Here is an 11,586-nt window from a genome sequence, read left to right as displayed (position 1 = left end):
TTGGGGCCTGTACATCCAGCCTGCCCATGGCAGGTTTTCAGTGGTCCACTCAGTGCTGTGGAGTTTTGTGGTGTTTTTGTTTTTTAAGGCATTCTGTTTTAATTCATTACCGTCTTTTAATTTTTAATAGCTAGTTGTTAAAGCTCATTTTGTATTTTTAGTAGAAACGAGGTTTCACCACGATGGTCAGGCTAGTCTCGAACTCCTGACCACAGGTGATCCACCCGCCTCAGACTCCCCAAGTGCTGGGATTCCAGGCGTAAGCCACCGCGCCTAGCCAAGGCTTGAACTTTCTGATGAGCCATAGCTCTTGTAGTGGGCTGCAGTCTTCTAAATTACCTGGTCCCTGACACCATAGTCCAAAGGTTTAAGCAGAAACCTCAATGCACTTGATGCTACTGGCCCTCTTTGTACAGAGGATATTATGCTAATTCTCTTCCTTAGGAGTTAGCCCTGAGAAGGAAAAGCTCAATGTCGTCAAATGCAACAGGTCAACCCCATTAAGGGCTTCCCCTTTTAAATTCTTAATGGGTTTCATCAGGCTTCTATGCAAAAATACCAGAAAACTCCAATGCATTATCCTGATATAATCCCATAACTTCATTTGCCGGAAGAACTAATAGCACTAAATTGATAGTGATGAATGGTATCTAATTTCCAGTGATCGTCTCCCCATCCCCCATCAACGAAACTGGGCTTTCCTAATGCTCACTAAATTTTTTTCAGTGGGAGTACAGATGCTAATCTCACCCAACCTCCTTCTGTTTTCTTACTTTGATGATATCAGATATTTGGCTCAGAGGAAGATAATTGGGAGTTCCCACATTAATTACCAGGAAAAAAAACAGTAAAAAAAAAAAAAAAAAAAAAAGAAAAAGGCCAAATAGCAACATCCACTTGGCTGTTTATTGTAAAACATTGTAATTTCCCAAGGCTGGTTCAGATAAATACATTTTGTCCAAGTTCAGGGGCCGCTGTTTTCCCTTGCTTCATGAAATTATCAATAGGCAGGCCTTTGATTTTCCTGATCCATGCAGCTTTGCTGGCTTTTCCTGGATCAACCACTCCAGTGGACTCCCTGGCCTGATATTCCTTCATCTTGGCTTCCTGGTGCTCTTTCTCCTCCTTCACGGTCAACAGCACGAACTCAGTGTTCACTCTAAGGGGATCAAGGGCTGTGTAGATGCGAGGCCGTTCTTTGTTAAGAGACAGGGTGGCTGTGCCCACTTTTGGAGCTAGCATGCGGTTTGGTTTAATGACCTGCATACTGGTCAGGGGACTGCACACTGCCCTTTCAATTGAACTGGTCACTTGGTCTCCACCCTTTAAGCTGCCAGAGAACCTGGAGCGGATAATCATGGGCTGCGGCAAAGTGGACTGGACTCTGGGACTGTGCAAAGAGATCTTCAAGTTGGGCTGCAGTTTCTGGATTTCAAGGGGAATACTTGTTTGTTTCACATCTATAGGAGGATTGCTCAATCTCAACTGATCAACTGCATGTTGGATGGATTTTCCTTTGAAATTCAAGACCTTCCTTGGGTATGAAATTGAAGGTCCCCAGACATCAATAATTTCTCTTCGGGGCCTACAGGGATAGGCGAATTTCCCGGAATTATGGGCTTGCTGCAGGGCGCTGACAGTCAGGAGGAATTGGTCAGGTGACATAGGAATTTTCCAAGACTTTTTCTTTGGGTGATTGAGCAGTTTTTCAGGAGTTTCCAATTGTCCTTGTTTTGGTGCTTTCTCCACATCATCTGCTTCTTCAAAAAAAGAAAATGAAAAAAAATCGGCATTCTGTGAAAAATATTAAGTACGTATGCATTAAGTACTTGGGCATTCAGACTTCAAAGCACATTGAGGTCTTTGTTGTCCAACAGGTATGCCATCATACAGACAGGCATCCTCAGTCGTATTAGAAATTGCTGATACTAGAAACGATTTAATAAAACTAGTTTTAAATAAAATGCTAGTATTCAGTAAAGTGTATATTAGCCTCTAAGTGTGCATATTTTGAAGGCAACATGTGATTTCGATACTCTACTTATTTTTGAAAATGTGAAGTTGGGGCCGGGAGCAGTGGCTCACGCCTGTAATCCCAGCACTTTGGGAGGCCAAGGCAGGCGGATCACGAGGTCAGGAGATCCAGACCATCCTGGCTAACACGGTGAAACCCCCTCTCTACTAAAAATACAAAAAATTAGCCAGGCGTGGCGGCGTGCGCCTGTAGTCCCAACTACTCAGGAGGCTGAGGCAGGAGAATGGCGTGAACCTGGGAGGTGGAGCTTGCAGTAAGCTGAGATCGTGCCACTGCACTCCAGCCTGGGCGACAGAGCAAGACTCCGTCTCAAAAAAAAAAAAGAAAATGTGAAGTTGGGAATGACCTTCACATCTCATTTATGATTCACACAAAGCAGATCTTAATAAATTTATAGTAGCATAACTGTATTTTTCAACAATAATTATATTGCAAAATTTGATCTTTACCTTATTAATCAAATTTGACTCCAAATAATCTTGAATGTTGCCCAAAATAAAACCTGTCTTCAGGCCAGGTGCGATGGCTCACGCCTGTAATCCCAGCACTTTGGGAGGCCTAGGTGGGTAGATCACCTGAGGTCAGGAGTTCGAGACTAGCCTGACCAACATGGAAAAACCCTGTCTGTACTAAAAATACAAAAACATTAGCCGGGTGTGGTGGCACACACCTGTAATCCCAGCTACTCAGGAGGCTGAGGCAGGAGAATTGCTTGAACTCAGGAGGCAGAGGTTGCAGTAAGCCAAGATGATGCCACTCCACTGCAGCCTGAGCAACAGAGTGAGACTCCATCTCAAAAAAAAAAAAAAGTGAAATCAAGATGTCAAAATCTTCCCTATTCTCCTTGCAAACTCAAAAATTTTTCTCCTTTTATAAAAAAAGGAATTATGGTGAGCTCATTGTTTATTAATTTGTCTTTTTTCAAATGATAATGTATTGTGGATCTCTTTCCAAGTTAGTATATACAAATCCTCATCATATAACTTTTAGCCATATATAATATTCCATACAATAGATTTTTTTATTACTTAGCCATTGCCTGTTGGTGGACATTTAGTTTGTTAATGATCAACCTAGAAGAAAATGCAGGCACCATTTTTATTTATACAAGGAAGTACAAAATGCCAGCTAACTCCCAGAGTTGGCACAGATGCAGTGGCGTCTCCCATGCATTGCTTGTGGGAGTGTAAATTAATATAATATTTTTCAGGACAACCTTGGCAATATCTTTCTAGTTTTTGAATGCACTTATCCTTTGGCTTAGCAATTTCACTCATAGGACTTTACCCTTCAGGTATACCTGTGCCTGTACACTGACATAGGTTTATACAAGGATGCCCATTGTTAGCGCAGCCCTCATAAAACAATTGTTTTCCCCTCACCTTGAAACCAATCTCTGCACAGAGTTTGTTCCAAAGAAACACTATTATACTAGTCAAAAATGTTTGAAAGACATTTTAAATTTTTATCTATGTCCTTAAAAAATAACAAAGGGACATCCCAGTCATGAGTCATGATGTCCAGAAACTTTTTTTTTTTTTAGATGGAGTCTTGGTCTGTCACCCAGACCGGAGTTGCAGTGGCACGATCTCGGCTCACTGCAACCCCCAGCCGTCTCTGGTTCAAGCAATTCCCCTGCCCCAGCCTCCCAGGTAGCTGGGATTACAGGCACATGCTACCACGCCAGGCTACTTTTTTTATACTTTTAGTAGAGATGGGGTTTCACCATGTTGGCCAGACTGGTCTCGACCTCCTCACCTCAGGCAATCCACCCACCTCAGCCTCCTAAAGTGCTGGGATTACAGGCATGAGCCACCACGCCTGGCCACTTTTTTTTTTTTTGTAAGAGACTAGGTGTCACTATCACCCAGTGGTGCAATCATAGCTCACTGTAACGTCAAACTCCTGGGCTCAAAGGATCCTCCTGCCTTAGCTTCCTGAGTAGCTAGGAGGTGTGTGCTACCATATCTGGCCAATTTTTAAAATTGTTTGTAGAGATAAGGATCTCACTAAGTGGCCCAGGCTGGTCTCCAACTCCTGGCCTCAAGGAATCCTCCCACTTTGGCCTCCCAAAGCACTGGAATTACACGCATGAGCCACTATGCCCATCCCAGCAACACTTCTTAAAAGGCACATCCCCATCTCTCTCTCTCTCCCCCTTATCTCCTTATCTCACATATATAGCACCTGCCCCCAATCTCTCTCGTTCCTAATAAAGTCTCTTAAAATGCTCCCTGAAACCAGCCTCAACTGCCTGTTCTCTCTTTTATTGTGCCCATTTCTCAGCTTGATGACATAACAGTCCAAGAAGTGAGGAAGCTAGCAGGGAACACAGGCGGGCTGTCAGCCAAAAACCGGAAAATAGTTCTCCCTCTGTGGCCTCAAGTCAGAAAAGGGACAATTAAGGAAAACCAGTCACTCTTGGGAGAAGCCAGGCATTGTATTCATTCCAGATTCTCAAAGATAAGCAAAGGTAGTGGCCTGCTGGAAAACAATAGGAAACTAGAGAGAGAGAGAGTCGGGATCTTGCCACTAATTCAGAATTGAGTATCACTGTTTGTCTTATCTCCTGCTATGGATTTTGCTTCCAAATTCTCCTGCCCACCATCCATGCCACTTGTTCCCTTATGAACAGAATAAACTCTCTTTTTACCATCTCTTCGGGGTGATTTTGACTTCCCTTGACTTTGAAGTTCCTCTATTAACACTGCTAAATTGTGATTGAGGAAGAAGCTGTAGTCATTATATACTTCAATTAGGGCATAAAATAATATAATCAATCATAATTGGGGCTGATAATTGGACTTATTTTTATACAAAATATCACCATCTTGTTTTTTATGGGTACATTATTATACATAATTATGGAGTACATGTGATATTTTGAGACATGCATAAAATGTGTAATGATCAGATCAAGATAATTAGGATATCTGTCATCTTAAACATTTATCATCTCTTTGTGTTGGGAACATTCCAAATCTTCTCCTCTAGCTATTTTGAAATATACAATACATTATTGGTTTTTTGTTTGTTTGTTTTTAAGATGCAGTTTTGCTCCTGTTACCCAGGTTGGAGGGCAGTGGCGCGATCTCGGTCACTGCAACCTCCACTTCCCGATTCACGCGATTCTCCTGCCTCCACTTCCCGAGTAAGGCTGGAATTACAGGCATGCGCCACCACGCCCGGCTAATTTTTTTGTATTTTTAGTAGAGACGGGGTTTCTCCATGTTTATCAGGCTGGTCTCAAACTCCCGACCTCAGGTGATCCACCTGCCTCAGCCTCCCAAAGTGCTGGGATTACAGGCGTGAGTCACTGCACCCGGCTATACATTATTGTTAATTGTAGTCATCCTACTGTGCAACCAAACACTGGAACTTATATCATTCTTCCGTCTAACTGTATTTTTCTACCAAACACCATATTGTTTATTGTCGTATGAAACCAAGTAGTTACCTGGAGTCCGTGAAAAGTAAAGAGAGTGTAACAACCTTCTAAATTGACTATGTGACAGGGAAAAGTGAAGCCCTGGAAACTGAGTCACATAGCACAGCTGTTTTCCTGCTCCAGACCTCTGTGCTGAGGTCTTTTCCATTAACCAGACTCCCTATTCTTCATTGAAACCGAGAATGATGTGGAGATAGACACTCTTGTGATTGTCACCTCTTTACAGCAGAATGTTAAGCAACTCCCCTTGTGATTGTCACCTCTTTACAGCAGAATGCTAAGCAACCATTAGAGGTCATCAATAGTAGCCAATCTAGTCTTACATCTGTATGTTAGCCTTTGTATGGAAAATTGAATTCTGTTCAGCAGCTCTGTTTTTGTCTGTTTAAAGGATGTTCACTTTTCCCCACTCCAGGAGCACTGGTCACTAGTCTTTGGTGTCCCTGGATGCTGCCCTCAAACTTTGCACTTGGATAAACTCTTTTAGCTAGATCCTGAATCTTTTGATTATTTTAGGGTGGCAAGTCTAAGGCCTAGATCGCATCCTGACTCCCCCTCCGACCCACTTTTCCTACTGTTAAGCATTAGCTAACACTCTGAGTTCCCTCCTCTCAAGAGATAGCTGACTATTTGTAGTGTGATATGCTTGGGGGTGATTTATAGTTTTCTCTATAGATCTGTGGATCCAATTTCACCTGCCAAATATAGGGCTGGTATAAGGAAGGAGTCTTGCTACTCTAACCCACACATAATTTATTCTTTGGATGTCTTACAAATGGCATTGGCCATGCCTGCACCCCCACCTACATACACACACACAAACGCACACACACCTGCTTTATACGTAAGATTTTTCCAGCTACAAACATTATCTCTTAGATCTAAAAACAATACATTCTGCATAGATCATTTTTCTGCTTATAACAAATTCTGTCTCTGTCTTGAAGAAATAGTTATGTAATATATGTTTTAAATTTGGGGGGTTGGGGGTATTAGTTGCTTGCTTTTTGTTTCAGTGGTAAGTATTAAAGCTAGTCTTACCTACTGTGCAAAGATTCTTATAAGTTTGAAAATCTTGCTCTTGCAGGCTGGGCGCAGTGGCCCACACCTGTAATCCCAGCACTTTGGGAGGCTGAGGCGGGAGGATCACCTGAGGTCGGGAGTTTGAGACCAGCCTGATCAACATGGAGAAACCCCGTCTCTACTAAAAAAAAATACAAAATTAGCCAGTCGTGGTGGCTCATGCCTGTAATCCCAGCTACCCGGGAGGCTGATGCAGGAGAATCGCTTGAACCTCGGAGGCGGAGGTTGCAATGAGCCGAGATTGCACCGTTGCACTCCAGCCTGGGCAACAGGAGCAAAACTCTGTCAAAAAAAAAAAAAAAAGGAGAGAAGGAAAGGAAGGAAAGGAAGGGAGGAAGGGAGGAAGGGAGGGAGGGAGGGAGGGAGGGAGGGAGGAAGGAAGGAAGGAAGGAAGGAAGGAAGGAAGGAAGGAAGGAAGGAAGGAAGGAAGGAAGGAAGATAGATCGATCTAGATCTTGCAAACCAGAAGGTTCCCATTAACTGGGTGATAAATTGTTTGGAGGGTCAGAGAGAATGGCTCCTACCTTCCTGGAGGGTTAGCATATATATCCTCAGGAAACCACTGGCCAAAATATTCCATAAAGGAACCAGTCCTCCCCGCTCCCACCACCCTGACCAAACCCAGTCTGCTCTGTGGGTTATCACTGAACTTGCTGGTATTTCCGTCCTTTACCTGAAGAGAACTTGGCCGGCTTCAGGAGTACTCGGGACTTGGGAGGTTTGCTCGGTAGAAGCTCTTGGATCACAGTTTGTTTACTGGATACAGATTCTCTCGGGCTGTGAACCTGCATATTAGACTTAGAGAGAATTTCCATGAGGCTGTTTTCTTCTTTTTCCTCCTCTTTCTCCTTCTTATTCTTTTGTTTCGTTTTTTCCATGGCATACTGCCACTTTATGTGTTCGAACTGGAACACGAGAACATTGCTCTCTGTGTTGACCACCATCCTGGAACCGAAACAACAAGGTTGTCCACAAAAGGAGTGTGGAGGCCACCAAAAGATGCACTGCAGTTACCATCCCACCTGGTCTTTAGACCAAGGGAACAGTGCCCAGGTAATGACCAAACAGACTAGTAGTGTAGGCGGCTGGAGGATGGAGAGTGGTGAAAGTTACCAGGCCATGCAGCAAGAGTCGTTAGCTTTGTCACTCTTTTCTTTAAAAAATAAACATGATTGGGGCACATATGTTCCGATTGTTTCACTTCTCAAGTTAAAATGCTTTTTTATTTTTTTCTATTTTTTTTTTTATTGTGAGAGGGAGTCTCGCTTTGTCGCCCAGGCTGGAGTGCAGTGGCATGATCTCGGCTCACTGCAACCTCCGCCTCCTGGGTTCAAGTGATTCTCGTGCCTCAACTCCCGAGTAGCTGGGACTACAGGCGCCCGCCACCACGCCCAGCTCATTTTGTGTTCTCAGTAGAGACAGGGTTTCACCATGTTGCCCAGGCTGGTCTCAAACTCCAGGACTCAATGATCCACCCGCCTCGGCCTCCCAAAGTGCTGGAATTACAGGCATGAGCCACTGCGCCTGGCCTCAAGTTAAAATGCTTTTAAATGAATTTCCATTCCTGGAGTGAGTGCCAAGTACCTAGGGTGCCAAGAAGGTACTCTGCACACAGATGTCTTGAAATTCACTGTTTTTGTTTGTTTGTTTGTTTCAAGCACAGCTTCCAAACCCAATATTACTATTGCTGCTGGGAATGAGGAAAGCTCTCACATGGGGAGGACTCCTCTGCTTCCCAGACCCTCCACACAGACACCACACACTCCATGCCGTCACTCCAGGATCTCTGCACACACTCTAGATGTAGACAGAACATCTGTACTTTATAAAGTGAGATGATTTCTAACTTCTCTACTCCCCACTTGTATGCTCCGTAGACAAAGAGCTCCAGAGCTTGCCCTCCCTGTCCCCTGCCTGTGCCCCCGCAGCACTGCCTTCCCAACCCACCAGTTTTACAAGCGAGCAGCTCTCGCCTCTCTGTGCTCTTCCCTTAACTGTAAACAAGAAATGAAAACACTCTGGCAGATTTCTTTCTGCTCCAAAGGCTGCAATGTTAAGACCTTAACCAACAGCATAAACTCTCTCAAAAAGTAACTTGTTTTGGCTGGAACTGCTGGAACGGAATGCGGGGTGTCATGCCAATAAGAAATCCCTTGTAGACTCAAGCCGAAAGGAAAACACCTTTCTTTGGATGCTGTGAGTGCAAACCGGTCAGAGCTTTTTTTTTTTTTTAAACAGCATGACTGAAAAGTGTTCATTAATTGAGGCTTATCACCAGGCTGCCCTCTTTAAGATGGTAAATAATACTAATGAAGTTTCACTAAAAGGAAGGCAATATGGTTCAGGGACATAAGTGATGTCTCAAGTGAGCTTGAATCAAGTAGAATTTACAGGTTAGTTCTATTTGGTTTTTTTCATATAATAGCACCCTGAATCTACGCATATATAAAGCACAGTACTGTATACAATGCAGTCAGTCATGGTACTGGTTTTGTAAGCTCACCAGCTCAGCTCCCCCGCACTGTACCCCCTGCTGCTGCCACCCCCCACCCTCCTATATGTCTCTTTGCATTAGAAGTGAGGCATCAAAGATAGCTAGCTGATAGAGCTCTCAGGCAGCCAAAGGCATGATCAAAGAGCAAGCAGGGGCTGCACGTTGGTAGAACTGTGGTCCTTACAGAAGCGTTGTGTTGCACCCACTGCAATTCCCACAAATACCCAGGATGAATTAAGAGTCAAAACAGGCTGGGCATGGTGGCTCACACCTGTAATCCCAGAGCTTTGGGAGGCTGTGGCGGGTGGATCACGAGGTCGGGAGTTCAAGATCAGCCTGGCCAAGATGGTGAAACCCTGTCTCTACTAACAATACTAAAAATTAGCTGGGCATATTGGTGGGCGCTGTAATCCCAGCTACTTGGCCGACGGAGGCAGAGAATTGCTTGAACCTGGAAGGCGGAGGTTGCAGTGAGCCGAGATCGAGATCGCACCACTGCGCTCCAGCCTGTGCAACAGAGTGAAACTATGTCTCAAAAAAAAAAAAGTCAAAATGAACCATGATTGCTTCCCAATTACTAAGTTTTGTGCAAAGCCCTGTTAGTCCCCACAACAAGACTGTTGCCCCACCCAGCCAAAATTGTAGAGAGTCACTGCATACTGTCTTCTCCTGACAGCAGATCCAGGGCTGGTATCCCAAGGGAGGAAAAAATCAAACAGAATTGCTCACAGTTCTGACCTCCGCACCTACCACCCACCTGTTGCCCTGAATAAAGAAGGACAGCACAGGATCGCCTCTGCCATTGGCTTTTATCATCTTCATACAGTTCCCGTTGAGGAAATTGTAAATTCTGATCTTGCCATCTGCGCAGGCGCTGATGACCCGGAGGAAGAGAAGGGACACGTGGAGCACCTCCCTGGAAGGGAACAGAGCAGCAGGCAATACCCATCCTCTCGTAAAATGCCTGGGTTTGTTAGTAGGTTGGGGGTATTTTGTGTGTGATTGAGAGGCAGTGGTCATAACTGGCCTTGAAAAGGTGTTTGCTGTGATTTTTATGTTTTTTGTTTTTTGTTTTTTGAGATGGAGTTTCGCTCTTGTTGCCCAGGCTGGAGTGCAATGGTGCAATCTTGGCTCACTGCAACCTCCGCCTACCAGGTACAAGCGATTCTCCTGTCTCAGCCTCCCAAGTAGCTCAGATTACAGGCATGCACCACCACACCTGGCTAATTTTTTTGTATTTAGTAGAGACAGGGTTTCTCCATGTTAGGCTGGTCACGAAATGCTGACCTCAGGTGATCCACCCACCTCGGCCTCCCAAAGTGCTGGGATTACAGGTGTGCACCACCACGCCCAGCCTGCTGTCATTTTATAATTGTGGAACTAAACCATGAGCTACTCTCAAGACATACCTCTTTCCATTCTGCAGCTACTGTCCCTGCAATTAGGTCACAGGGTCACAGATGACAAAAGAAAAGGGCTGACGTCACTATCTTTTTTTTTTAATCTAACATATAGATGATCATGTTTGTCTCTTGCAATTTGATTCCTAGCTTTTACTTATACAATAGTCATGCTGATAATTATTTAATGTTTTGATTCCTTTTAAAATAGTATTATCGGCTGGGTGCGGTGGCTCACGCCTGTAATCCCAGCAATTTGGGAGGCCAAGGCAGGTGAATCATGAGGTCAGGAGATCAAGACCATCCTGGCTAACACGGTGAAACCCCGTCTCTACTAAAAATACAAAAAATTAGCCAGACGTGGTGGTGGGCGCCTGTAGCCCCAGCTACTCAGGAGGCTGAGGCAGGAGAATGGCGTGAACCCAGGAGGCGGAGCTTGCAGTGAGCTGAGATCAAGCCACTGCACTCCAGCCTGGATGACAGAACAAGACTCTGTCTCAAAAAAATAATAATAATAATATAATATTAAAAAAGAAAAAACAGGAAGGAAAATGATTATCATTATATTAAGCAAATACTTTACATTTGAGCAGTTTCTTTTTTATCTTAAATTGGTGACTTTTATTCTTTCAGTGAAATATCCTTAAGGAAAATTGTATCCAGGGATGAAATCTAGGAATGTCCTTTTTTGATGGCCAATAGGAAAAGGGAGGGGGGACCAGGAGAAGATCTAGACAGATTCCTCCAACAAAATCCTTTCTAGAACCTTTCTGGGTTCCAATTAGACTCCAGATATGTGGAGTATTCAATTCTAAGAAGTATAATTTCCCTATTCCTGTTAATGACACCGAAAAGTTGAATTTGATACCACCAATTTGTTAGATTCTATATGCAAAGCAAGTCTATCAATTCCTGCCAGCTTTACCCATCCAAGGCCATTCATGGCCTAGTTCATGTGCTACCTTCTCCAAAAAGCCATCTCTTATCTTAATTCCGTCCTACATCTCCCCCATCACACATGTACACAAATTTTAAGTATACTTTCAGATTCTCTTGGGCACAACTCATATCATTGCATACTTATCACCTAGCACAGCACTCAGCCCATAGTAGGTCCTTAATATAT

At 44.0% G+C, this 11,586-nt stretch overlaps 1 protein-coding gene across 6 annotated transcripts in view; it reads right to left on the bottom strand.

Annotated features, from left to right (window-relative positions):
* Window positions 1–892: 892 nt before the first annotated feature.
* FBXW10B (F-box and WD repeat domain containing 10B) overlaps window positions 893–11,586 on the bottom strand; it is a 42,637-nt gene continuing 31,943 nt past the window's right edge. For 3 of the 6 annotated variants that reach the window (XM_050763391.1, XM_050763397.1, XM_050763393.1), the window contains 3 exons: window positions 9,818–9,976; window positions 7,240–7,511; window positions 893–1,760 (listed from right to left, as the gene is read on the bottom strand). In XM_050763391.1, the coding sequence (XP_050619348.1) occupies window positions 940–1,760; window positions 7,240–7,511; window positions 9,818–9,976 (1,252 nt within the window). In that variant the 3' untranslated portion in view covers window positions 893–939. The remainder of the gene's footprint in view (window positions 1,761–7,239; window positions 7,512–9,817; window positions 9,977–11,586) is intronic. The other 3 variants (XM_050763395.1, XM_050763396.1, XM_050763392.1) reach the window with 2 other exon arrangements.

This window comes from Macaca thibetana, chromosome 16 (assembly GCF_024542745.1).
Source record: "Macaca thibetana thibetana isolate TM-01 chromosome 16, ASM2454274v1, whole genome shotgun sequence".
In the NCBI taxonomy this organism is placed as follows: domain Eukaryota; kingdom Metazoa; phylum Chordata; class Mammalia; order Primates; family Cercopithecidae; genus Macaca; species Macaca thibetana.
This window is presented reverse-complemented; position numbering and strand designations above follow the sequence as displayed.